This window comes from Ammodytes marinus, assembly GCF_949987685.1.
Source record: "Ammodytes marinus genome assembly, chromosome: 16".
NCBI lineage: Eukaryota > Metazoa > Chordata > Actinopteri > Uranoscopiformes > Ammodytidae > Ammodytes > Ammodytes marinus.
The window spans coordinates 76443-102500 of NC_137220.1; the positions used below are offsets into that span (position 1 = coordinate 76443).

The following is a 26058-nucleotide window of genomic DNA, read 5'->3' on the forward strand; positions in this document are numbered from 1 at the left end:
ACAGCCGGAGCATTAAGAACCAGTCCAACCAGTCCAACCAGTCCCAGTGGAAACGAGGCACAGAGAAATGTTTTAATAATAAAGGCATATGCGACCGATCAGCAGCTCAAAACAACACAACCATTTTTGTTTAATCACTTTTGAGCCCACTCATACTTTCACAAGTGTGAAATAGGCTGTTTTATTTTGCCCAATTCACAAGACATAGAAACACTTAGGACATTATTTTACGTGTTATTTCTCTGACACAAAGAGAAGCTGAAGTTTCTTTGAACAACCTGTAAAATGACAGTAAAGATTAATTAATTCCTAATTGTTTTAAGGAAGTGAGACTTGTGAATTATGTATTTTATGTAAATGAACCAAATGCCATTATACGATATATTTCTTCTTCTTCTTCTATCCCATAACCCCGGAGGGTCGTTGGGGCACCACAGACGATCTGTTGACCAGCTCTCTCCATCCCTCTCTGTCCTCGGCTGCTCTCATTGCCTCACTGATTTTCAAGTGAGTCCATTCTCTGATGTTATCTTCCCATCTTGTCTTTTGTCTCCCTCGTCTCCTTCCACCTTGTATGGTTCCTTGCGAGATGGTCTTTGCAAGGCCTGAGGATCTGGTGATGTGTCCGTACCACCTCAGTTTCCGTTTTTTAACAGTGGTAAGCAGGTATACACGATATATTTACGATCACTAAATTAAATTTATAATTAAGATTTTTATTGTTATTATTGTTAAAGAAAAATATATTAAGTGAATGACACGAGTAAACAACACAATGTTGATGAACACTCCATTGTTGTTTTTTTTTTTATTAAATCCAACAATAAGAGATTAACATTTAAAAAGTGTTTTTATATATTATTTGGATCTTAATTGTAAAATGGCTGTTTTGGTAAATCCACAAATAAGCAACATAAACAAACCTTCATCTTTCTCCTCACAATGAAGCTTACAAATCAATGTTTGATGCTTTCAGTTGTGTTCAAATCTGAAGCCTTTTCTGTTACCCTTTCAACCTGTAATCTTTTATTTAATTTAAATGTTTTATTTCTGTTCATATTTTTCATTCGCTTTTCTAATGTCTATTCTATAGTTGATGTATTTTAATCTTGATGTATGTTATGCCCCTGTAAAGCACTTTGAATGGCCTTGTGTCTGAATTGTGCCATAGAAATAAACTTGCCTTGCCTTCTGTTGGAAGGATCTAGCTACTGAATAACGGTAACTCGACTCGGCGGAAGCATAAACATTGCAGCGCGGCGGCGGAAGGATACAGAGGGGAACAGGCTCTAATTCAAACTGTAAATCGCCATTCGGATGGACAGTTATCAACAGATGACTCGGTCGCGGAGTTTATTCGGTCTGTCACTGACGTCACTGGAGAGGAGCAGAGTGAATTCAACAGGTAAATAAAGTGGGTTTTAATCTATTATACTATCTATGGTTTTAATCAGTGTTTGTGGTGTAAATATTCGGCGTCACACATTAGCTAGCTTGCTTAGTTAACACATTAGCTAAAGTGTCTCCTGTGGTCATTCTACATGTGTCTTCTTAGCTAGCTAACGTTACTTCAAGTTCACCAACGGGCTAACTAGCATTAAGCCAAGCTAGCAGCACAGTGAGGTTGGGCGTCTGCGCTCATCTCAGGAAAACAATGTCTCGGCGCAAAGTGATTCTACCCTTAACATGAGTAGCGGCCGTTAGACTGGCCTGAAATGTAACGCCATTCTGGCTCTGGCCTTTATAGGTCCATGGTATTATCATTGTGTCCTGCAGAATTAGATTATATTTGCGTGTTAAATTGACAGAGCTAGTGCTAGCACGCAAAGATTTCAAATTACCACAGCGATGGACTTACATGTTTTTGTTAGCAATAAGTGACACACACACATTTCAATTTTACATCTGCATAATTTGTGGTGATCTGAGTGGGTCGCTGGGTGAAGGAGATTTAAAGCCGTACTCCATTATTTTCCGATAAACGATGTAACTTTATGACGTGCACAGACCAGACGGCCTCTGCGTGATGTCACACGTTCCTGACACATCGTCAGCTAGACGTGTTTACTGTCTCTGAGGTAAGGAAACAGATTTACATTCATTGAAAGCACCAAACGTAGAAGTTTTTTGGTATTTTAAGCGTGTGTGTCTGCTTTAAGGTTCCTTACAGGAGATGTTTATGACACACACCATTGTGTTTTATATGAAAAGGTGGGGTGGTCCTCCCTTAAAGAGAGACGTGATGCACATTGGCATATTTTTTTGCCAATGTGAGTCAGTTTGACATATAAAGCCCTGACCGGAAAGCTACCACTCTGTTTGACAGAAATGCTGCATATTTCAGATGGGCTTTGTCAAACCCGCTCAACTAGTCCAGGCATTATATGACCTGACCTTAAAAAAATTGCAACAGAAACCATTCCAACTGTTTTTGATTCATGAATATTTAATAAATAACTTACTAAAAGTCTTAAGGAATCCATGTGGTGGAAAGGTATTTTCTAAGGGTTTTCTTAACCATACCTTTATGCCAATTTTCGGCTTCCTAAAGTACTGTTTTATTGTGCCAAATTGTTAACCTTTTCAGAAAAGCATGAAACTTGGTACACTTAAACAGTTTGGGGCCCTGAACATTTTCAGATATTTAGCCATTGCAAAATGTAATCATAGTTGCCGTGGCGACCATTTTACTTTCCACCATAGCCACATTATTCATTTTTCATCATAACTCCTGAACCAAACATAATACCACATAACTAGTGATGTCTACCCCTATGTTTTCATCGTCAGGGATTGCAATTATACCACATACAACATCAGAGACAGTTAAGGTCAATAGTTAAGGGTGAATCTAATGTGTTTATGAAAATGAAAGCCCATATCCAAAAACATCGCTGTGACTTTATAATGTGGGCCTATGTTGCATAAACATTGTGTAGTTTTAATTTTGTTTTCTAACAAAGACATAGGCTTAAATGCTTGTAAAATACTATAACAATATAAAAAAAAACACAAATATTTGTGAATGCTAAACTGGCACAAATTGATACATTTTTGAAGTGATGAACATATATTTTAATATGAAAATATTTTGGTGCACAATTCAAAGTGCAGCCAGAGCAGTACTAATGCAATGTGAAAGGGCTACATCAATGCATACCATGAGTATGCATTACCCTCTGACCCCCTCTGGGGTTTGGTAACTTGAGGGGGGAGATGAGAAAAGACAAATTTCAAAGTAGGTTTGTGTAATTGACTAATAAAAAAAAGAACTCAACTTAGTATTCAGATCGACTTTTACGTTTATTTAATAGTTGTATGAAGCATTGGAGCAAGTTTTCTTAAACATAGTCTGGTTTTCCTCATCGTTTTCCTCATCATCATCTCCAACCTGAGATGATTTTGCTCCCCCAGATTATTTGTAGGTACCACATGCAACAGAGCACTCAATGGCATGCTTCTTGCATGTGCACTTTCAGTTGTTACAGTCCGTCTTGCATGTGCATCAGAGACCCATAAGAGTATCTGTGGAGCTGTTGGTAAGGCAGTTTTGATATGGACAAACACCCCATCATCACTCTTTCGATCCCCATTTGTGAGGCGGCATGGTACGTCTGACAGTTCCTTTTCTGTTGGTGACCACTGATTATGTTGATGAACTCTGCTTTATGTTGTTTGAATGGAACTTGTTTTTCTTCAAGGCAACCAGCATGTTCTCACCTATGACGGCGGCTGCTTTGGTCCTCCCACCTGCTCACCTACATTGTGCCATGTCTTTGGTCGATCTGCCCTGTTGAAACTTCCTAGCCATACTTATTTTGACATTTTCGCTGTACAGTTTACTAATGTCTTCGTATGTATACGTGTCTGATCGATGCGCTGAACAAGTTCCACCATCCATATGTGTACCAGCACATATTAAATATGACCTGTCCCTTCCGGAAGGTCAGGTGTGTGGAGCGTCAAAATGGCATCTGTTAATACTGGCCTATGTGGCTGTCGAAGCAGCAAGACGGTCTCAAACAGAGCTAGAGGCGGACTGCACAGTTCATACTTAACATGGATCCCAGTTCGTGTGAAGCTTTGGCAGCAATTATGTGTCACTTGAAAAGTAGGTGAGGATTCACCTGCACTGCTTCACAATCGATCTTCACTGAGGATCTTTGTACTGGTGGTGATCACTCGATCCCTCTTCTTGAATGTGTTCTCAGCAGTAGTTTGTCCATCTGCAGTATATTTTCGGCCTTTACTCAGAAAAACGGCGTTGGTAGTGGGTTGATGAAAGAAGACACAGTTTGAGGCAGATGAGGAGGTCTCAGGAACAATTATTTTATTCAAGCAACAAAACTCATCCTGCAGTCAAAACGAAGCCAATAAAAAGTTAAAGTATTTTAGCCAAATCAAATAGAGGTACATGCACAAAACAAAAAGCTATGAAAAGTTCCTGTATACCAAAAGACCTGTTTCTTCCTGAATTGTAGTGGCTTTTAATCTGAAAATCTAAGTTAGCTGATTGGTCCTTAGGTCAGTAAGCTCCACCTCGCCTAGCTCCTGATTGGTGGACCCTAACTAGCTCTGACCTACAATGTCCAGAGGACATCTGGGGTAATCAATCCCTGGAGGTGCTATGCCATTTGGGGCCGGGAAGTCTGATTCAGTAACTTTAACAATCCCTTTAGCCAGGGGCCAATGACTTAGCCGTTAGATCTTCATTCTTCACCAAACTGTCCTAAATTGCCCCTACAAGACAGTCACTTTGTGTGCATGCTGAGTAACCTACAGAAATCTCACCTATGGCTTCCCCCACTAAGCATTACACATTCCTATCCTGCACACACATATACCCACGAGAGCTACTCCTGGCTCCCCTTATAGTTAACTCTGTATGTAATTAAACAATCTCCTGATGCATCATTAATCTTAGAATGTGTCATAACGAAATACACTACACATCCATGCTAACCAAAATGGTGTTTCCGATGGCCTTTGATCTGGCAACATTTGAGGATAGGTTGGAGACACTGCACAAGCTTGGATCCAAGCAGTAATTGTGTCTAAGATTTTTTCCATTAGATTTGGAGAGACAGAGTAGAAATGGGGCAAATAGGGGAAAGACATGCAGAGAACTGAACCAGGCCGTATTCTAACCTGGGTCCTCTGTGGGGCCTGCGCCTCTAGGGAGACACTCTAACCACTGTGCCACGAGCGCCCGCTGTAATTGTGTCTTTCTTGGAGATTGTTCAGAACTGTGCACGTTGTTGACTTCAGCACACGCTGGCATGGAGTGAAGCCATGTCAGATGTTGCAGCTATGTCATCCCCTGCACTCTTGTGAGGCCACCAATGGTTTTCATGACTGTCATTACATCTCTGCATCACAATACTTTGTATCTCCTTGCAGCTGAAGGGGAGTCGCAACAAGTGCATCACACAGAATCAGGCCATTGAGGAATCCATCAATGCTAGTCAATCTTGTCCTCCTCCCTGTCATAATGTGCACAACGACATTGGCTGCATAGAAAATCTCCATCACTTCCTCTTCCCAGCAATAACATGCCCAATGGACCCCTAAAACCTAACATCAGTGTGGAAGTCCCAAAGTCACTAACATAACCTCTGGCTCAGCTTCTTTCATAAGAAAGGCCTTCCACCAGTGGTTGATTAAATGTGATGATTGGGGTGGAATTGTGGCAGTGGGCATGTTCACATAGGAACTTACATGTGGAGTAGATGCACTTGGTGTCACTATGTCTCATATCGACCAATGGGGTAAACACAAAGGTTGTTTTCCACGAGTGATTGCCATGCTGTGCATCATACTAAACCATGCTGGACTTTGTGAGACAAACAGGATGGCTGTTTTCCATGTGAGTTCCAGGTCTGCTGTCGGGTCATGTGGTTCTGATATCTCTCTCTAACCAATAAAGGCAAAAATTACCAAAAAACAACTTGACATTGTTGTTTAGGAACTGGAAAACGTTTCATAAAGTGATGGCAAGAAAATTAAATCAAATTATGACCTAATAGTTAATAATTTATTATATGCACTGCATCCAACACCATATATCTTGTTAAACAAAGTTGTCGGTTGATTTGGACAGTACTGAACTATTTGTGTGGACATCAGAAAGGAATGTACAGTGGCTTGAAAATAGAGCCAAATACAGGGCACACAACCTGTTAGAGTCTGCAACAGACTTGAGACTTGTGCGGAATTTCACCTTCAAGGAGGACAACTACCCTAAACAAACAGCCATATTTACAATGGAATGGTTTAGATCAAAGCATAGTCATGTGTTAGAATGGCCCAGTCAAAGTCCAGACCTAAACACAATTGAGAATGTCTGGAAAGACTTGAAAATTGCTGTTCACAGACGCTTTCCATCCAATCTGACGCTGAATCTGAAGCTCAAGCTATTTTGCAAAGAGGAATGGGCAAAAATGTCAGTCTGTAGATGTAAAAAGCTGGTAGAGACATACCCAAATAGCCGTGTTGGTCTATCACATGAAATCCCAATCAAATAAATGTACGTGTGTGGTTTTAACGTGACAAAATGTGGAAAAGTTCAAGGGGGCTGAATACTTTTTAAAGCCACTGTATATATAAATACATTTTTTTTAACACGGGCCACAATTGGAAATGTGGCCCGTGAAAAGCCTATGTCTTTGTTAGAAAACAAAATTAAAACTACACAATGTTTATGCAACATAGGCCCACATTATAAAGTCACAGCGATGTTTTCGGATATTCACCCTTAACTATTGACCTTAACTGTCTCTGATGTTGTATGTGGTATAATTGCAATCCCTGACGATGAAAACATAGGGGTAGACTTCACTTATATGTTATGTGGTATTATGTTTGGTTCAGGAGTTATGATGAAAAATGAATAATGTGGCTATGGTGGAAAGTAAAATGGTCGCAACGGCAACCATGATTACATTTTGCAATGGCTAAATATCTGAAAATGTTCAGGGCCCCAATCTGTATAAGTGAACCAAGTTTCATGCTTTTCTGAAAAGGTTAACAATTTGGCACATATCCCCTCTACAATAAAACAGTACTTTAGGAAGCCGAAAATTGGCATAAAGGTATTGTTAAGAAAACCCTTAGAAAATAACTTTCCACCACATGGATTCCTTAAGACTTTTAGTATGTTATTTATTACATATTCATGAATCAAAAACAGTTGGAATGGTTTCTGTTGCAATTTTTTAAAGGTCCAGCCCTATTTTCTCACAAAATGCCTGTACTAAACTGACATGCTCATGTTATATGTTCCATAAGCCCGGTCTGACCTTGGTAAAACTGCTTTTAGCCACAGTGCCCCTGACTCCTGGAACAGCCTACAACATCAAATTAAAATAAATACACTTATATCTGTTATCCAATTTAAACTTATTATTTTGAATCAGCCCCACTCCACTTGTAACTGTTTTAATCAGGCTATTGTTCTGCTTCACTCATTTGATCTGAATGTTTTAATTGTTGTTGTCTCTTTATAAGCTTGTTGTGTATTCTCATTGTATATTGTATTTCTGTAATTGACTCGACGTCGTTGTAAAAGAGGGTCACCCCTCATGTAGTGGCACTCCGTCTCATTCTTCCTCCTGTGTACCACTTGTTGGAGTCAACTCACAGTATTTGCAACGCGAGCGAAAAGACGAGACAATGTTCCTTCGTTTTGAAATGTTTACTTGAAAGTCTACAAAATAAAATACACATCTTCACATGGTAAAGTGCACGGTCTAACGCACGGTCAAAAAACTGTGTAGCTTCCATCAAAGTCAAACTCCAAACTGAATTACGTTACAGCCGTTACCGTTATAACTACACAGTGATGTCATCACGTAAAAATCCAAAAACATAGAAAATAACTTATTTAACATATTACATAATAAATTGTGCATTTTAACAGTTGTTACACATTATGAATAATTATGAAATTATTGTTAGCAGTTTTTAACCATTTTAAACTAAATATTTATTCCAAACCAATTATTGGCATATTGGCTCTTACACCTCAATTGATCTTTCGAGGATAAATAAAAGAAAATTAATGAAATGATGTGTGTGTGTGTGTGTGTGTGTGTGTCCATAAGATAACACATTAAAGACCTACTTCACCAGTGGAAGTATGAAGGTGTATTGAACTGGAGTCCTATGTAGTATAAATGTGCAACATTTTAGAAATCGGTTCATCGTAGCCTGAGAAAAGGCAGAAAGAGTGTTTTATGGTCTCACTGTCTAACCCTACATTTTACTGATGTGACATCACTTCTGTAAAAATGTAGGGTTAGGATTAACAGGACAGCTGGGCCAAGGGAAGACTGCGGGAAGAAAAACCTCATTCATTATATTATAATAGAGATTTTATAATGATAGAACGCTGGTTCCGTATGGTTGAAGTATCCTATTTTATTTATGTTCTCTGTTTGTTATCCCTGTGATTGTCTTTATTGCGTATGCTCGTCACTGTAAATTAATACATATATTTATATATAGCCTAATCATATATTGTTAACTTATTAAAATAGCTGACTTTACTGCCCCTATCTGTTTCTGCTTCTCTATCATATTTAGTCTAAAGTGTGTGATTTGCAAAATACCGATCATAGCCTACATCACATAGGCTATCATAAAGGTGACCAGACGTCCCCATTGTTGGTTGCCTGTCCCTGGCTAAACAGAAACAACTACCTGTTCCCGTTTTGTTGACACCTCATTAGGTTTTTCAATCAGATTGCTAGTCAAACTGGAAATGTCTCCGTTTTCCCCCTTTTCGTGGGATGTTCCTAGATTTGATCTCGGACGTCAGGTTACTTATATCATATCAGAATCTTCTATGACTGTTAAGTCCACTATGAATATTAAAACACGTCGAAACGTGTGCCCTGTATCATAGCTACATGTATGATCTTTGCAGCAAAGAAAACCGCGTGAAAATCAGTTTGGTATTTAATGAGATATGATATTAATTACATGCGCTGACAGTTCATTGCACCTGTCAAACAGACTGCACTGAGTGGAACGTGTGACCGGTCCAAGATGGCGCCCGCATTTCTCGTCAGCGCCAATAGGCAGTAGCGGCCAACGAGGCGTCTATCCTTTATAATGTCTATGGGTGACACAGCCGTTAACAAAGATCCTCCATGTTGTTGGTATGCAGAAAGATAATACATTAGCCTTCAATACGATACGATACAAAACAATACAATACATTAGCTGTGATCCTGTTCAGACTCTCCCTCCTACACATCACACAGAGACACTGAGGAACCAGGCCAGAATGCAAACCCAGGGTAAAGAGGTTCAGTGAATGTGGTGTTGAATGTGTGGATGTGGATCAGTGAGTCAGAGGAGACTCTGTAGAAGGACAGAGAGCCAGCAGGACAGTCCACATACACTGCTATTCTGGGAAAGGCAGAGGAGGGGGGGATGGATGTTTCTATGTTATTGTGACAGACAGAGTAAACACCATCAGAGCAGAACATACTCCAAGACTGATTATTCCTTCCAAACACACAGTCTCTATTGTCTCCTTTCCTGCAGATTCCTCTGTAATTCACTGATATTAGAACCTTTCCGCCCCTCTCAACCTCCCAGTAACGGCGACCAGTCAGACCATTACTACACAGCAGCTGAGCGTAGCCATCAAATCTGTCTGGATGATCAGGATATGTCTGATCCTCCTTCGCCCATGTCACCGTCCTGTTGTTGTCAGACAGTATGATCTTTCTGTTCGCTGTGTTTGTGTCCAGTGTGAGTTCACAGGAATCTGATGGAGACAAAAAGACACAACACAGCAGCAGTTATTAATCCATCATCTGTTCATTTGGGGCGACTGTGGCTCAGGTGGTTAAGCGGGTTGGCCAACGATCAAAGGGTTGGAGGTCGATTCCCGCCCGGCCACCTGTGTCATGGTTGTTGTGTCCTTGGGCAAGACACTTCACCCACCCTGCCTTGTGTGAATGTGTATGATTGCTGTGTGTTTGAGGTGGTGGTCTGAGGGGCCGTAGGCGCTGAATGGCAGCCTCGCTTCCGTCAGCCTGCCCCAGGGCAGCTGTGGCTACTATGGTAGTTTACCACCACCAGTATGACTGAGTGTGAATGAATGGAACCTGGAACCCTGTAAAGCGCTTTGAGTCAACAACATCGAAATGAAGCGCTTTATAAATCCAATCAATTATTATTGATTGACAGTTTGATGATTATGAACATTATAAACACACTTACACTTCCTCAGACCTGGTGTCAGCCATTGGACTCCAGCAGGCTCCACCCTGAAAGGAGAGGGGGAGGGGGGTCAGACCAGCATGTACATTAGGTCCTTACAGCCCAAACCATAGCATAGCTAGCATAACAGCTACAACCAATAGCTAGCATAACAGCTACAACCAATAGCTAGCATAACGGCTACAACCATGTGGCTAGCATAACAGCTACAGCCATGTGGCTAGCATAACAGCTATGACCATGTGGCAAAGACATGTTGATGTCAGTGATGTTAAACTACCAGTCTACTATAAACAGCTGGCAGAGCTTTGAGACGTCTTCATCTCAGACCAGCATGTACATTGGGTCCTACTAGGTGAATGGAGTAGAACGGTTCAGTGGTCAGATACATTCGCTCATTAGCACCAGAGGGCACAGCAGCATCAGGGTTTTGATGGATTGATTGATTGAATTTATTTCAGACATTTCAAAATAAAAATAAAACATTGCAAAAATACAAAACAAAATGAAAAGCATGAAAATACAATAGACAAAAACGATGTTCAAATTATTTCACAAAAAGAAAAAGAAAATTACATTTATTCAATTGATATGTCTGAAAAAGGAGGAAGAAGTTTAACACTTATGTAATCGCCTTTTCCAATAATTAATATTTATTAAATGTACTTCCTGTGTTCCTTATAATCTCTCTCTAAATATAGAATTTGCTATTCTATATTTATGATACTATATTTGATTTGTACAATCCATACATACTGTATATACAACTTGATATACTAGGATTTTTTTTTTATATATAATTTATATATTTATTAAGGCTGTCAAACGATTAACATTTTTAATCAGATTAATCACAGGATTCTCTGGATTAATCACGATTAATTCTACCATTCGAAATATGCCCAACAAATTCCCATTGTCTCTGTATATTGTTGTATGAATGGAAAGATAAAGGACAGAAGGTGAATATGTACATTTAAATGTAGTTTTTTATTCTTTGAAAATCCAAATGATGGTGTAAATACTGCAAATAAATTATAATCAACTAAAACATATGCTACCGCACCATACTTCAATCTGGCTGTCTCTATTCCTATGTCTTTGAGCAAATATAGCATAGGCTATAGAACGGCATTTATTTGGTAAATCCATGGTTTTGCATTCCTGAATACAACCTGATTGCAGTTTGCGCGCACGTGTGTGTGTGTGTGTGGAAAGGCCCCCAAAGTTAATAAGTTAGTGTTTGATATTTATTACAGTGTGTTAAGATGTGTTTTATTCAGTGTGGATAACTGTCAGTTAGGGCCGTGACGTCAGTCGGCCAGAGAGCCTGTTTAGTAAGTTTCCTTTCTCTTCTCCCTCCGTCAGATGTGTGAGCGTTGCCGCAGTAAGCGATCATTCCACATGGAAACGTGTTTATTTGAGTTCATGTGAATCACCCGTGTGTGACTAAGTAGCCTACATGCAGTGCCAGTCCCGATCGCTGTTATAAGTCATAGTTCATGCATGTTATTAACGGCCGCGATTCGCGGGTCGCAACAGCTGTTCTAACGTGTCCTCACGAGCGGAGTTTAAGCCTGTGTTTCTTTTCCTGCGATCTACTGCAGAGTCCAGTGTGGGAGCAATTTTTCAAACTGGATGAAAAACAGTGCAGTGCAATGCTTTATTCAGCATAAAGTTAAAACACTCGTCATCAAAACACAAAAGCCTTGCGCGAGCGAAGCAGCGATTCACCTGGTGAAACCTGGCGTGGAACTCTGTGGTGGGTAACGGCGAAATTCACAGTGAGACATCGCCGGTGTGAGCCACCGCACAGAAAAACTCTGGTTTGACGGTTAAAATAATAACCGGGGAGCAGAGCCGGCCCAAGCCTTCATGGGGCCTTAAGCCGAATTTGATTAGGGGCCCCCTCTCCAATGTTGTCGTGGCCAAATTATTGACTATTGTTAAATGTCATTCACACAACCAGTTCATCTGCTAGTGCCTCCAATGTCCAGCTTAGTGAATATAGTAGCCAGCCGAGATCCTGACTCTCCTTGAGGGGTACGGGGGGTATGTGAATGAATCTGGTGCACTTTGATATGGAAATTAAGAGGCTAAATCTGAGGAATTTTGTGTGAACAAATAATTTGTAGACACTGGGTCTGATGAATTAGAAGCTATTGAAGAAAGACACATGGATTTTCCATAAAAATTTTAATATATAAAAATTTAAAAAAAATCAGTGTCCTCTGGGATGGGCTTGGTGCTTTTTTTCTTTTATGGGACATATTTCTCTGTAATATAATGAATGCATTGAAATGCAGTGAGAGGAACGAAGCAGAAGAACTCTGTTGTCCAGCTATATTTTTCTCCACAGATGAGGCTGAAATAGTCTATAGCTTTATTGTGCATTATCTGTGCATTATTGATTTAGCGGGTGGCTAATTAGCAATGTGTGTGTCGGTGGCAGCATACGCTATGCGCACCTGCGGCAGTGCAGCGCTATAGTAAAAACTGTTTCGAGACAGACATTTAGCCTGCCTGTAATTAATTAGATACATTTTTTTAATCGCTTGACAGCCCTAGTTAAAACAATTAACTAATTAATTCCAAAAATGAATCACCCTGCGTTAACGCGTTCATTTTGACAGCCCTAATATTTACACTTTATATATTTATACAATCCTATCTATACAGTTTGGTACAGCAGTTTGTTTCTGGCGTTAAAGCTCACATATTATACACTTTTCTGTCAATAATACATGGTCTTAGAGGTCCCCAATACGTTTTTCTTTAGTTGTTTGCTGAAAAAAACGTTCAGATCATTTATTATAGTATGCCTCTAAACCTTGATGTTCAGCTAATCTCACGGTGGCCTGTTTTTGAAACCGAGCTGCAGCTCCCCTCGTAAATATACAATCTTTGAGCTGCCCCCGCCCCTCTCTGGAAGCGACCGGTCCATAGCCTGTAGTAGTAGCCTGTCCACAGTGCCTGTACTGAATGTTAGCACGGAAGCTAACGGCTAAAGATATCACGAAAATCAGTGAAAAAATGAGCTTCAAAGTTAGACTTAAACTCTATTGCCTTCCTATGCTTTGTCTGGCTAAAAACGAGGCATTTTCAGACTGCTGTGGAGAATATAAAGAGCTTGTTATGGGCAAAATATCAATGCTTTTCCCGAAGCTAGAAAAGGGGAGAGTGAGAAAAGGAGAGATTGTTATTTTTTTATATTTTGGCAGTCTCTAGGTACACCGTGGACCCATGGATATGTTAGAACACATTTAAAAAGTGCATTTAGCATAATATGTGACCTTTAAACTTTGTGCCACTTGATAGTCAACCAGGTCAATGAACTCTACAGTATGTGAATGTAAGAACATGAGGTTGGTGTGATCATAATATCTGCTTTATTGATTATTCTTATGGCTCGTTTTTGAAGTGTGACCAGTGGTAGCAGTGAGCTTTTGTAAGTGGTCCCCCAGACCTCCACACAGTAATTTCAATAAGGTAAGATCATTGAACAGTAGAGAATATGCAGTGATTTTTTATTCAATATATGCTTTGCTTTACACAGGACTGAGATGCTTTGTGACTGTTTAGATTTAACATGTTTTATGTGATGGTTCCAGCATAGCTTGTGGTCTATTTGAACTCTTTCAATATTAACTCCACCTATTAACATTTACGTCATTATTTAAATTACAATTTCCAAAAAACATGATTTTTGTTTTGCTTAAATTCAATGATAATTTATTATTGTCAAACCACCGTTTTAATTTGCTCCTTTCAGATGTAATTAACTCCAGAAGTGAATGTGGGTTGTTAGGGGTTAGGGTTAGAGGGTTAGAGGGTTAGAGGGTTAGGGGTTAGAGGATGAGAGGGTAAGAGGGTTAGGGGGTTAGGGGGTTAGAGGGTTAGGGTTAGAGGGTTCAGTAGGTCTGCTGTAATGGAAATGCAAACCCTACATGGCTGAGGAGCTGAGCCAAACTGAGTGAAATGGAGACAGACAAACACCATTGGTGTGTCAGGGTCATATGATAAACTGTCCCCAGTTCTTCCTCCTCTATCAGACTGACAGCAGCCTCTTCATACCTGAGAGTGTCCAGTCTCCATAGGGGACCGTCCCGTCCAGCTAACAGTAGCTCCACTCCTGAGGCTCCTGGATGGTTGTAGCTCAGGTCCAGCTCTCTCAGATGGGAGGGGTTGGAGCTCAGAGCTGAGGCCAGATAAGCACAGCCTTTCTCTGTGATCAGACAACCTGACAGACTACACACACACACACACACACACTAAATTATAAAATAAAGCTAGGCCTATCTCTTCCTCCCTTTATCTGTCTGCCTACCTTTCTCTCTCCACACTCAGTCACTACTATCCATGCTTAAAGGAAGCAGGAGTATAACCTCATTTAGCACTTAATTTTGTTTTTGTGGACACAGGTTATTTTGTAATTCACAATGGATTTTTAAAATAAAACGACAAATGTATCCGTTGATAATCTGACCTGAGAGTTTCCAGTTTACAGTGTGGACTCTTCAGTGCAGCAGACAGATGCTTCACTCCTGAATCCTGCAGGTCGTTGTTACTCAGGTCCAGCTCTCTCAGACTAGAGGAGGAGCTGAGAACTGAGGACAGAGCTTCACAGCTTCTCTCTGAGAGGTTACAGCCACTCAGCCTGGAGAGACAACAGAAAGGGAAAAAGTTATTAAATAGTCTTCTTGTTAAAAGATTATTTACATATGAATAAATCCTACGTACAGAGCTTTGTTGGAGGCTTTGACCACTGGCAGCAGCCTCAGGAGAGCCTCCTCTGAAGCAGAGTATTTCTTCAGGTCAAACACGTCCAGATCTTCTCCTGATGACAGTAAGATGAAGACCAGAGCTGACCACTGAGATGGAGACAGTTTATCTGTGGAGAGACTTCCTGAACTCAGGGACCGTTGGATCTCCTCCACTAGAGAACGATCGTTCAGTTCATTCAGACAGTGGAACAGATTGATGCTTTTCTCTGCAGAGGGAGTCTCCTCAATCTTATTCTTGATGTACTGGACTGTTGTCTGATTGGTCTGTGAGCTACTTCCTGTGTGTGTCAGCAGACCTCTGAGGAGACTCTGATTGGTCGGCAGTGAAAGACCCAGGAGGAAGCGGAGGAACAAGTCCAGGTGTCCATTTGGACTCTGTAAGGCCTTGTCCACAGCACTCTGGTAGAACTTTGTCTCTGCAGATTCCTGGGAGGTTGTTTGTTCTTCTGACATCAGATTGACTCCAGAGTTGATGAACGTCAGATGGACATGAAGAGCAGCCATAAACTCCTGAACGCTCAGATGGACGAAGCAGAACACCTTGTCCTGGTACAGTCCACTCTCCTCTCTAAAGATCTGTGTGAACACTCCTGAGACCACTGGGGCTGCTGTGATATCGATGCCACACTCTGTCAGGTCTGATTCATAGAAGATCAGGTTTCCTTTCTGCAGCTGCTCAAAAGCCAGTTTTCCCAGAGACTCGATCATCTTCCTGCTCTCTGGACTCCAGTGTGGATCTGTCTCAGCTCCTTCATCATACTTGGTGTTCTTCAGTTTGGCCTGAACCACCAGGAGGTGGATGAACATCTCAGTCAGGGTCTTGGGCAGCTCTCCTCCCTCTCCGGTCTTCAACACATCCTCCAGAACTGTAGCAGTGATCCAGCAGAAGACTGGGATGTGGCACATGATGTGGAGGCTTCGTGATTTCTTGATGTGGGAGATGATTCTGTTGGCCTGCTCCTTATCTCTGAATCTCTTCCTGAAGTACTCCTCCTTCTGTGGGTCAGTGAACCCTCTGACCTCTGTCACCATGCCAACACAGTCAGGAGGGATCTGATTGGCTGCTGCAGGTCGTGTGGTTATCCAGAGGCGAGCAGAGGGAAGCAGTTTCCCCCTGATGAGGTTTGTCAGCAGCACATCCACTGAGGTGGACTCTATCACATCAGTCAGGATCTCATTGTTGTGGAAGTCCAGAGGAAGTCGACACTCATCCAGACCGTCAAAGATGAACACAACCTGGAATTCTTCAAAGTTGCAGATTCCTGCTGCTTTGGTTTCTGTGAAGAAATGATGAACAAGTTCCACCAAGCTGAACTTTTTCTCTTTCAGCACATTCAGCTCTCTGAAGGTGAATGGAAATGTGAACTGTATGTCCTGGTTGGTTTTATCTTCAGCCCAGTCCAGAGTGAACTTCTGTGTTAAGACTGTTTTCCCAATGCCAGCCACTCCCTTTGTCATCACTGTTCTGCTTGGTTCATCTCTTCCAGGTGAGGCTTTAAAGATGTCTTCTTGTCTGATGGTTTTTTCTGGTCTGTGTGGTTTCCTGGATGCTGTTTCAATCTGTCTGACCTCATGTTCATCATTGACCTCTCCAGTCCCTCCCTCTGTGATGTAGAGCTCTGTGTAGATCTGATTCAGAAGGGTTGGGTTTCCTGCTTTAGCGATCCCCTCAAACACAACCTGGAACTTCTTCTGCAGGTGTGACTTTAGTTCACACTGACAATCTTCAGCAGAAAGACTTCCTGAATGAACACACATCAGAATGAATTAACAGTCGAAAACAGCACATATAATATCACTGAGGGCTTCATGATGAAAATATGAATGCACATACAGTATAAATATTTGTATATATGTATTATGCCCTATTTTTATGTTTGAAATAAGAATGACATATTACAAAACTATCAATAACCTCTGTATTTAAAAAACAAACATGATTACCAATAATATATTAAAGGCTATTGCATCACAGATCACCCCCACCCCCCCAACCAACCACCTTAACTAACACATTTCCTGAGGGAAAGACTGAAATATAATATCAACGTGGGATTCATGATGAAAATATATAAATAAACAAATATAAACATTTCTCCCTCCATCTCTTGAGACTTTAGTCAATGTCCCATTTCCCCGTCATGTTAAACCTTTAGAGAAATCCTCTTACTGCTCCACAGAAGGTCAGCCAGCTCCTTCTGCTTCATTCTCCTCAGGAAGTCCAGTGTGATCTTCAGAAATGCCTCTCTGCTGCTGCTCTTCTCCTCATCCTCACTCTGACTCTCTAAGCATTCTGGGTAATCTGGACTCAGAAGCTTCTGCATCTTCTTCAGCTCGTTCTTCACAAAAGTGACGATGTTTTCCTCCAGCAGCTGGAACAGAAAATGATATGATTGACACGATCAAACTAAAATCATGAAGCAAGGAGACCTGTTCCCACTTTGACATGCGGTGGGGGGACGGGGATCGAACCACGACCCTGTAGTTGAGGGTCGACCACCCTACACACTTGCCACAGCCGCCATAAAGTTAGTTAAACATGGAGGTTGATGTGAACAGAACAGATAGACAGTAGTAGTTGTACAGACCCTGAATGTGGAGTCCAGGTGTGTTTGATGCTGCTGGTCAGACCGACCACTGGGAACCTCTGAGATCTCCTGGTCGACTCTGTGGAGAAACCATAAAGAATGAGCTCATGTCTGGGGTTAAAGTTTCCCTCCAGGGGCAGCTGGTGTCTGTAGAACAGAGGGAAGGGGCAAACTGAGGGGCGAGGGGCAAACTGAGGGCCAGGGGCAAACTGAGGGCCAGGGGTAAAAAAAAACTGAGGGCAGAGATACAGCAGGAGATGTTAGAGCAGCTGAGCTGAGCTGGGATCAGCTTCTGCTTGACACCAGGAACACGCCGTGACAGTTAGAGTGGAGACGCTCCATCAGTTATTCTCCCTTCACAGTGGAAACGCAAATAACTGCATTCTGTACCAAACAGAACTGAACTGTACCTCAGTGGAAACGAGGCTTTAGTGTTCACAGATCTTATATGAACTTTTTGAGATACACTGTCTACTGAATAATGTTAAACCGAAGTCAAAAGTTGAATATATATAATTATATTATATACAACAATTACAGAGTAGCCGCTGGCAATGAAATTCTTTAGTCCTGGGCTCCTCCAACAGGGCAATAAGAAAGTGTGTAAGTATCAAGAAACACAAGTCTGAAGCTGACTTAAATAATAAAGAGCAACAACAATAATAATAGTAATAATAAGAATAAGAATAAAGTGTGATAAGAATTAAGTGTATAAGAGGAACACAAGAATAGCAGAGACCTAAATATAAAACTAAATAAATGTGAAATGTAAACAGACGTGTTTATCCAGATGTCGGCTGGTATCAAGTGGCGAGTAATAAAGCAGTCATTTATAAATATTTATAATTTATAGCATTTATAAAGTGTCATTGTGGTGAGCTCAGTAGCTCAGTGGCTCAGGAGTTCAGCAGTCTTATTGCCTGTGGGATGAAACTGTCCTTGAGTCTGGTGGTGCGAGACCGGATGCTGCGGTAGCGTCTACCAGACGGGAGCAGCTGAAACAGTGTGTTGCTGGGGTGATGAGGGTCTTTAATAAGCCAGTTAGTCTTCTTCCTGCAGCGCTGAGTGTAGAGGTCCTCCATGGATGGCAGCTCCGTCCTGGTAATGTGCTGGGCAGCTTTCACCACCCTCTGTAATGTCTTACGGTGGAGGGCGGAGCAACTGCCGTACCAGGCGGTGATGCAGCCAGTCAGGATACTCTCTATGGGGCACCTGTAGAAGTTGCAGAGTATCCTGGAGTCCATGTTGAACCTTCGCAGCCTGCGGAGGAAGAAGAGCCGCTGTCTTGCCGCCTTTGTCGGTGTGGCGAGTCCAGGTCAGGTCCTCGCAGATGTGGACCCCGAGGAACTTGAAGCTGCTGACTCTCTCTACTGTCGTCCCGTTGATGGTGATGGGGGCGTGCCCGGCTCCCTGCTGCTTCCTGTAGTCCACAATCAGCTCCTTAGTTTTGCTGAGGTGGAGATGGAGGTTGTTGTCCTGGCACCAAGATGTCAGGGCTCTCACCTCCTCTCTGTCTCGTCGCCGTCGGTGATCAGGCCGATGGCGGTCGTGTCGTCAGCAAACTTGATGATGGTATCTGTCAAGTAACTAGATTTCTCACAGGGTTTTATTTATTATAAGTCTTAACCTTCCTCCTGTGTTAACTTTCTGCTCCCATCCATGGTGTTAGCGGGTCGGTTTCGACCCGTGTCTGAAATCAGCTGTAAAAAACACTAAAAACAATTATTTATCATCCTTTTTGTTTCTCATCTCTTGGTTACCTTGTTAGGCTTCCTTATCCATGAAAATATTGTTTTTAATATTTTTGGTGGAGGAGACTGGGCCTTTTTTTGTCAGTATGCGCCTCAATTTCAATAAAAAAAATGGTAAAATGAACCTTAAGAGAATCATATAAATAAATATTTGGGTGTTGTGTTACCTGATTATTACTGAGGGGTATGAGAACACATTTCTTAATTAAATTTGGTTTATTTATTTTTTCATAATAATATTATTGACCTTTTTAACATCTACTGGTCAATTACGACCCATATATATTTATTTCAGAAAAAAGCAAAAAAAACTTTTATTTCAGCATTATACAAACACACAATGAAAACCAGAACAAGTCACAACACAAAATATAGATTTGTAAGGTCAAATAAACAACAACCAATCAACAAATCAAACCAATCGAAATCAATTACTAGTTCCAAAACTAGTAAAAAAAACAGAGTAAAAGTCTGTGTGTGCATATGTTTGGTTGTGTGAACAGATGTGTGGCAAAGAGCAACACTTTCAGTGTTCTTTGCAGAAATATTTCTTGCAGGTAAAGCACAATACTTTTATTTTTCTGTCCTTAGTGCTTCGGCAGACCTGACACCTCTTATTTTTAGTATCAGGTGGCCATTTTCACCAAAAAAATGATCCAGAACTTGGCTCACTGTATATCTCCTCCTTTGTGAATGCTGCAAATAGGAGATGTGCACTCTGCAAGTCACCAACTCTATACTGAATTGACCTCACATGTCTGGATATGCCCATCTGTTTGTTTCGCTTTTATGCAGGTATAAGGGCAAAACAAGTCAAAATGAGAACCACCCCCAGAGCTCACATGATTGGGAGAGGAGCTGACTGTCATTGTGTTGGCTGACAGTGCACTTATGATTTCAGTTTTGGCTCTAGTTATTGTTTTTTACATCTTATTCTATGACCGGGTCGAAAACGACCCTTACACCACCAGTGTTATAATTTCCACCAGAGCATTTTATAATTAAGTTAATTTATTTTTAATTTTTTTTATTTTGTTGAAATAGAGGTTCCTGACAAAGTCAAGAAATCTTGATGCAATAAACAAAATGTAAGTGCTTCTTTTATGCATTTGAAAACCAAAACGGGTCGCTGGCGACCCTAACACGAGAGGAAGGTTAAATCCTTACCTTAGATCAACAGACGGACGTCCATCTTTGAATAATAAAGGACTACTCTTAGATTCATTACTCTTCATGGACGAACAGCTGGGCTCTGGTGTCTCCAGCTTCCTCCTGTTAGAAACACAGGAAACAGTCAATAATCTGCACTGCACCAGAACACAGTAGTTACACTGAGCAGCTTTCACATGTCAGAATATAAAGGAACCAAACTGAAAATAAACTGTTAAAACATGAATCAGATATTTAAATGTTAGGAACATTTTACCTCTCTGCAGCAGACGGTTCTTGTCCTTTGAAATGAATGATAGCATCTTTAGACCAGTCGCTCCTGAAGGACAAACAGCTGGCTCCAGGTCCAGGAGAGTCTGGTCTGTTGAACACAACACACACACACACACACACACACACACACACACAGCTTTGAGAGTGAATAATGACAGTGCAGTGATTTGAGTCATGGACAGTTAGAGATCCTCATGTCACCTCTGAGCTTTGGTCTGGCCGCCATGTTCCCCTCCCTCCTCTCTGTCCTCACTCTGATCCATAGCAGAGCCCACACCTCCACACACACTTTCACCTGCAGAGAAAACACATCCTTTCTTTCCAACACACACACACACACACACACACACACACACACACACACACACACACACACACACACACACACACACACACACACACACACACACACACACACACACACACACTTGTGTGAGCCACGTCACAGACAATAAAGATAAATCATGATTTGTATAATTCCAAACGTCCAGCAGATGGCGCCAGATTAGAGCCAGAAACAGACCACGCAGAGTGAAGTACAGCAGCCTGTACACAACCAGTATTCACTACTACTGCTGCTGTTACACGGGGAAATGCAAAGTTTACTACAAGTATTAAGAGTAGGGTTGGGTATCGGTTGGGTTTTTTCTGATACCGGTTACTACCCGGTACTTTTGAAACGGTTCCGGTGCTTAACCGGTACTTTTACCGGTACTTTAAAGCCTCAAATTGCACACACTTTGTCAAAAAATAATGCCCTTTTATATCCAGTGCCAAATTTAACACAATTAACTTTAACAATATAATTACGAGTAACTTACAGATAAACTATTTTAAAATGTAAATAAAATAAAATTCACACAATTTACATACTATCTAATACAACAATACTGTTTCAAACAATATAATAATGGAGATTAATGTGGAGACTACCAGGTGATCTAATCTCCATCTTAAAACATTAGCTAAAAGTAATCATTTTGATAAGAAAGAGTCCTTATGACCTGAACAATACAACACCTTAAAAATTAAAATAGATACACATATAAAACACCCATATGAAATTAAATGCAGTATTGGATTTGCAGTAAGGAAATAAGTACACTCAATGAGAACCACAGACTGAAAACAGTCAAGGAAGAGCGTTAGCCTTTTGGAATATTAACAGTGCTCATTTGCATTTAACTTGAAACAAAATTCAACTGACATAAAAAATACAAAGAAGTCTTCTGTAAAGATAAGACCACAACTATTAACTTTGTCAAATTAACCATTTTTGTGCAGAAAAAATGTCATGTTTGCCTTTTCAGGATGGATACGAGATCTTTAAAGTACATGCTGTTATAATGTGCAGCGCTGTTTATTATTAATATAACGGCCCGTCATCAGACACATGTAGCCTACCGGATGGTTTTATAAATCGATCGCTCCATAACGTTATCCAAGTCAGAGCTTTTTGTATGGGCAGAGATCATTATTTTAAGTGTGTCTTTATGAAGTGTCTTGTTAAACGTTTCCATATCACCGGGCCGCCGTGTTCCGCTGTGTGTTTTTTGGGTTTGTCTCCACCGCCGTGCGTAAAGGCAGCACTAGAACAGCTGACGGGAGGAAGCGTGCAGGCGGCCGCTGCCTCATCGTCAGCCTACACGTGCCTAATACATGCGTGACAATACTGCTAGATCGCGTGTCATTTGCAAAAAGAAATGCATTGCATTGACGTTCAACAATAGTCTGACATAAAGAGCGATCAGTCTGTGAAACTGCGAACGTGAGCGAGTGTTGAGCACTCGTGTGCGCGCTCCTCGAGACCGTCGGGCTCGTTCTCGTCACTCACAGCCCGGTGAGAAATGCTCCTTGCGGTGTTCACAGAACAGCATCCGCGAGCGGACATGCTTCATCGATCATGACATAAAGAGCGATCAGTCTGTCAAAATACAAACGTGACTACAGCAGGGGGCGGCACCCATGGACATATAAAGAAAGGCGGCACCCATGGACGGCGGCACCGAAATGAGGCACCGAAACTTTCATTCTTATTCGGTCTGGTTACTACCGCTTACGTCGGCACCGGTGCCATACTGGTACCGGGTTTCGGTGCCCAACCCTAATTAAGAGCAGAATGTCCTTCATGAGACAGCAGAAGACTTCATGTGAAGTGTTTCATTCACTGCTGATACTTTAACTTCAGATTTGACTTGTTGATCAAACACTTTGTGAGTAAAATGTGAATGTGTAAAGTAACGAGCCGTCAGATACATGTAGTAGAACAACAAGTCCAAAGTTTCCTGCTGAAGTGTTCAGCTCCTTTACTGCAGTCACCGTACTAACAGCACACTGTCAGAGTAGATTACTGCATCAACACACTCATATGTAACTAGTACTATTACAGTTTTTGCCTAATGCTTACACACTAATAGTGGTTGCTAGGCCCAAAGCATCACAACCTCTAACTTTTGTGACCATGCCCTAAACACAAGCACCAACCCCACAAACACAAAATATGCTTTGCACTGTGTTTGAAATTCTCCAAAACACTTCTTGCAAAACACTACACACAGTTTTTTACCTAAGACATTGTTCAAAAATGAAATCTCCTCCAATCATTGGGAAAACACGGCTATGTAAAATACAAAACACAACCAAATTTGGAAAATCACACAGACTCACACACATGAAATATACAAAATAAAACTAATTGAATACAAATCAGTGTGAGCCTTATCACTACAAATACACCTCAGGTGAGCTCAGCTTCTTTGTGAGACAGTAAGAGTCAGGGGAAGAGGACAAGAAAGAGCGGCAGGAGGACAAGGACAAAGGAGACAACAGGCGGAGACAGGGTCACTATAGTGGACCATGTTATAGATCATGGCCTATCAATATAGGAGGCTGGTCTGAGATTCCAGCCCAACTACACAATAGCTCAATAATTAGGAGATTTAGACTGGATATCAGGTGATATTTTCGCTGTTGCTTCTCAAAGGATGACATTGCATGTGATGTCGATGAGGCGATGTGGCCAGACGCAAACAGGAGGCGGTATCCAAAGGATTCATAATCCACTCGCCCCATTCCTTACAACACTTATTTTATTTTATTTTAGTGTAATTGAGAGTTCATAGTGACACACTGAATTGCTTGTTGAACTGCGATCCTACCTATTTGTTGTGTTTTTTTCTTTTGTTGGCCAAAACCATGAAATTGCAATATACACTTTTTTTCAGAAGCTTTCCTAAATTTTTTTTATGTGTCTAATTGAAAATATAGTGGATCAATCTTTCCCAAAAATTCTTCTAGAGGTTGGATATTTCCCCCGTTGCTTGGAAAGGGAGGACATTGCCTGTGACGTGGATGAGGTGATGTGGCCAGATGCCAACAGGAGACAGGATCCATAGCCTAAATGTCTTCCAATCATTCCCTTACAACACTATGTTTATAGAACATTCTAGTGGTACCATATCTTGTGTGTCTTTGTGTTTTTTTTTACTTTTGCAAAAACCTGAAATGGCAAAATGAAATAAAAAATCTGAAGTGTTTACATTTTGAGTCATGTGTCTAGATCAACTGTAGTGGATCAATCTTTCACAAAAAAAATCTGTATGAGACTTTTAAAGTCAAAAACCATCCACAGTACTGAATACAGCTGTGTTTTGCATAAAGCACATCTGTGTGTTGTTGCTGCTAGGAAAGAGTAATTCAAAGGTGCATGTGTGTATTGTTTTGATGCTAAAAACTGTTTTGAAATGGGATTGTTAGGTTTTGTTTCAAGAGTTTCATTTTGCCGTATAAGTTAGAAGTTTATCTCCATGTGCTTTGTCCTATTCGTCCTGTGTGTTAAGTTTTGACACAGTGGGCCAAAGTCTGCAACATGTGTGTAAGCATTCGGCAAAAACTGTAATAGAATAACATTAACACACCATGGAGGATCTTTGTTTGCGGCTGTGTCACCTCCTTCGTCTCTAGTTTCCTGTGAAACTCTGAGTTATGAGTTTGGACACATTCCACAACTTTTCTGTTTCTTCTGGAACTAGATTTACACTAGAAATAATAAAATATAATAAAATAAGATCATTATTATTATTAACAGTGAGAGCAGAGTGGATCTCTTACCTTCAGCTGCAGCTTTAGAGGAGAAAATAAACTGCGACACAACGTTCAGTCAGAAGTGAAAATATTTGAAGCAGTAAACAGCCGGAGCATTAAGAACCAGTCCAACCAGTCTAACCTCGGGCCGGTCCTAGCTCTGGGTGTACCGATGGCGGCGGCGGATGCGTCGCGCCCTTTGTGCTTGGCGCCTCTGGCCTCAAGTATTTGTTCAAAAAACTTTGAGGTAAAGTATTTGAAGCAGGAAGCAGCTAGGGCGGTGCTCTGCCCTGAGTTCAGTCTGCAGGCTTCCTCTCAGGCTCAGCCCCGACACACTCAGCAGTAAGACAGGCAGAGTCTGCAGCCTGACAGGCAGCACCCAGGGCAGAGTCTGCAGCCTGACAGGCAGGACCCAGGGCAGGAGAGAAGCAAGAAATATCTGTCTGTGTCTGAGGCACGCTATCTCTCTGACTGTCAGTTCAATGTAAACATTCTTCATGTGAATAATGACGGGGCAGTTACTGTGGCCCGAGAAGGAGAAGTTTGGGGTCCCCTGCTCGAGCTGCTGGCCCGAGACCCGACTCCTGATAAGCAGTTTATGATGAGTAATGATCATGAGAGAGTGAGTGATCCTCACATTCTGACACCTCTAACTCTACATCATCTTTAAAAGCTTCTCTCTCTTCCAAAACCTACAATTTCTACACTTGTATTAGCCCTGGGTCCAGTAGACCCGAACATCCTGAATGTGATATAAATGTGTAGGGGGGTGTACAGTGTGTGTTGACCACATTTTTTTCTGATATATGTTCTTTCAGGAGCCAATCATATGAATAGATAGATAGATAGATAGATAGATAGATAGATAGATAGATAGATAGATAGATAGATAGATAGATAGAGAGAGAGAGAGAGAGAGAGAGAGAGAGAGAGAGAGAGAGAGAGAGAGAGAGAGAGACACACAGACAGACAGACAGCTGCAGGGAGACAGGCAGAGTTAGAATGAATAAATAAATTAACAAACAAACAAACAAATAAATAAATGTTTGAGGGCGGGACATTGAGCCTGCGAGACAGAGCTCAGGGTTTTAATCCCTTCAAGGGGATGAGCAGGATTAAGACAGATTATCACTGAGTCGTTCTGTGTGTGTGTGTGTGTGTGTGTGTGTGTGT

General features: G+C 41.3%; 1 protein-coding gene across 1 annotated transcript; it reads right to left on the reverse strand.

Annotated features, from left to right (window-relative positions):
- Positions 1-8945: 8945 nt before the first annotated feature.
- On the reverse strand, positions 8946-21093 carry LOC307263207 (NLR family CARD domain-containing protein 3-like). Its single transcript, XM_080044297.1, has 10 exons — positions 21004-21093; positions 20786-20890; positions 20527-20631; positions 17609-17687; positions 17191-17392; positions 14977-16762; positions 14723-14893; positions 14311-14484; positions 10237-10283; positions 8946-9778 (listed from the first exon to the last, which is right to left on the reverse strand). The coding sequence occupies exons 1-10, from the start codon at positions 21063-21065 to the stop codon at positions 9252-9254; spliced, it is 3258 nt and encodes a 1085-aa protein (XP_079900423.1). The 5' UTR covers positions 21066-21093; the 3' UTR covers positions 8946-9251.
- Between the last annotated feature and the right edge of the window lie 4965 nt (positions 21094-26058).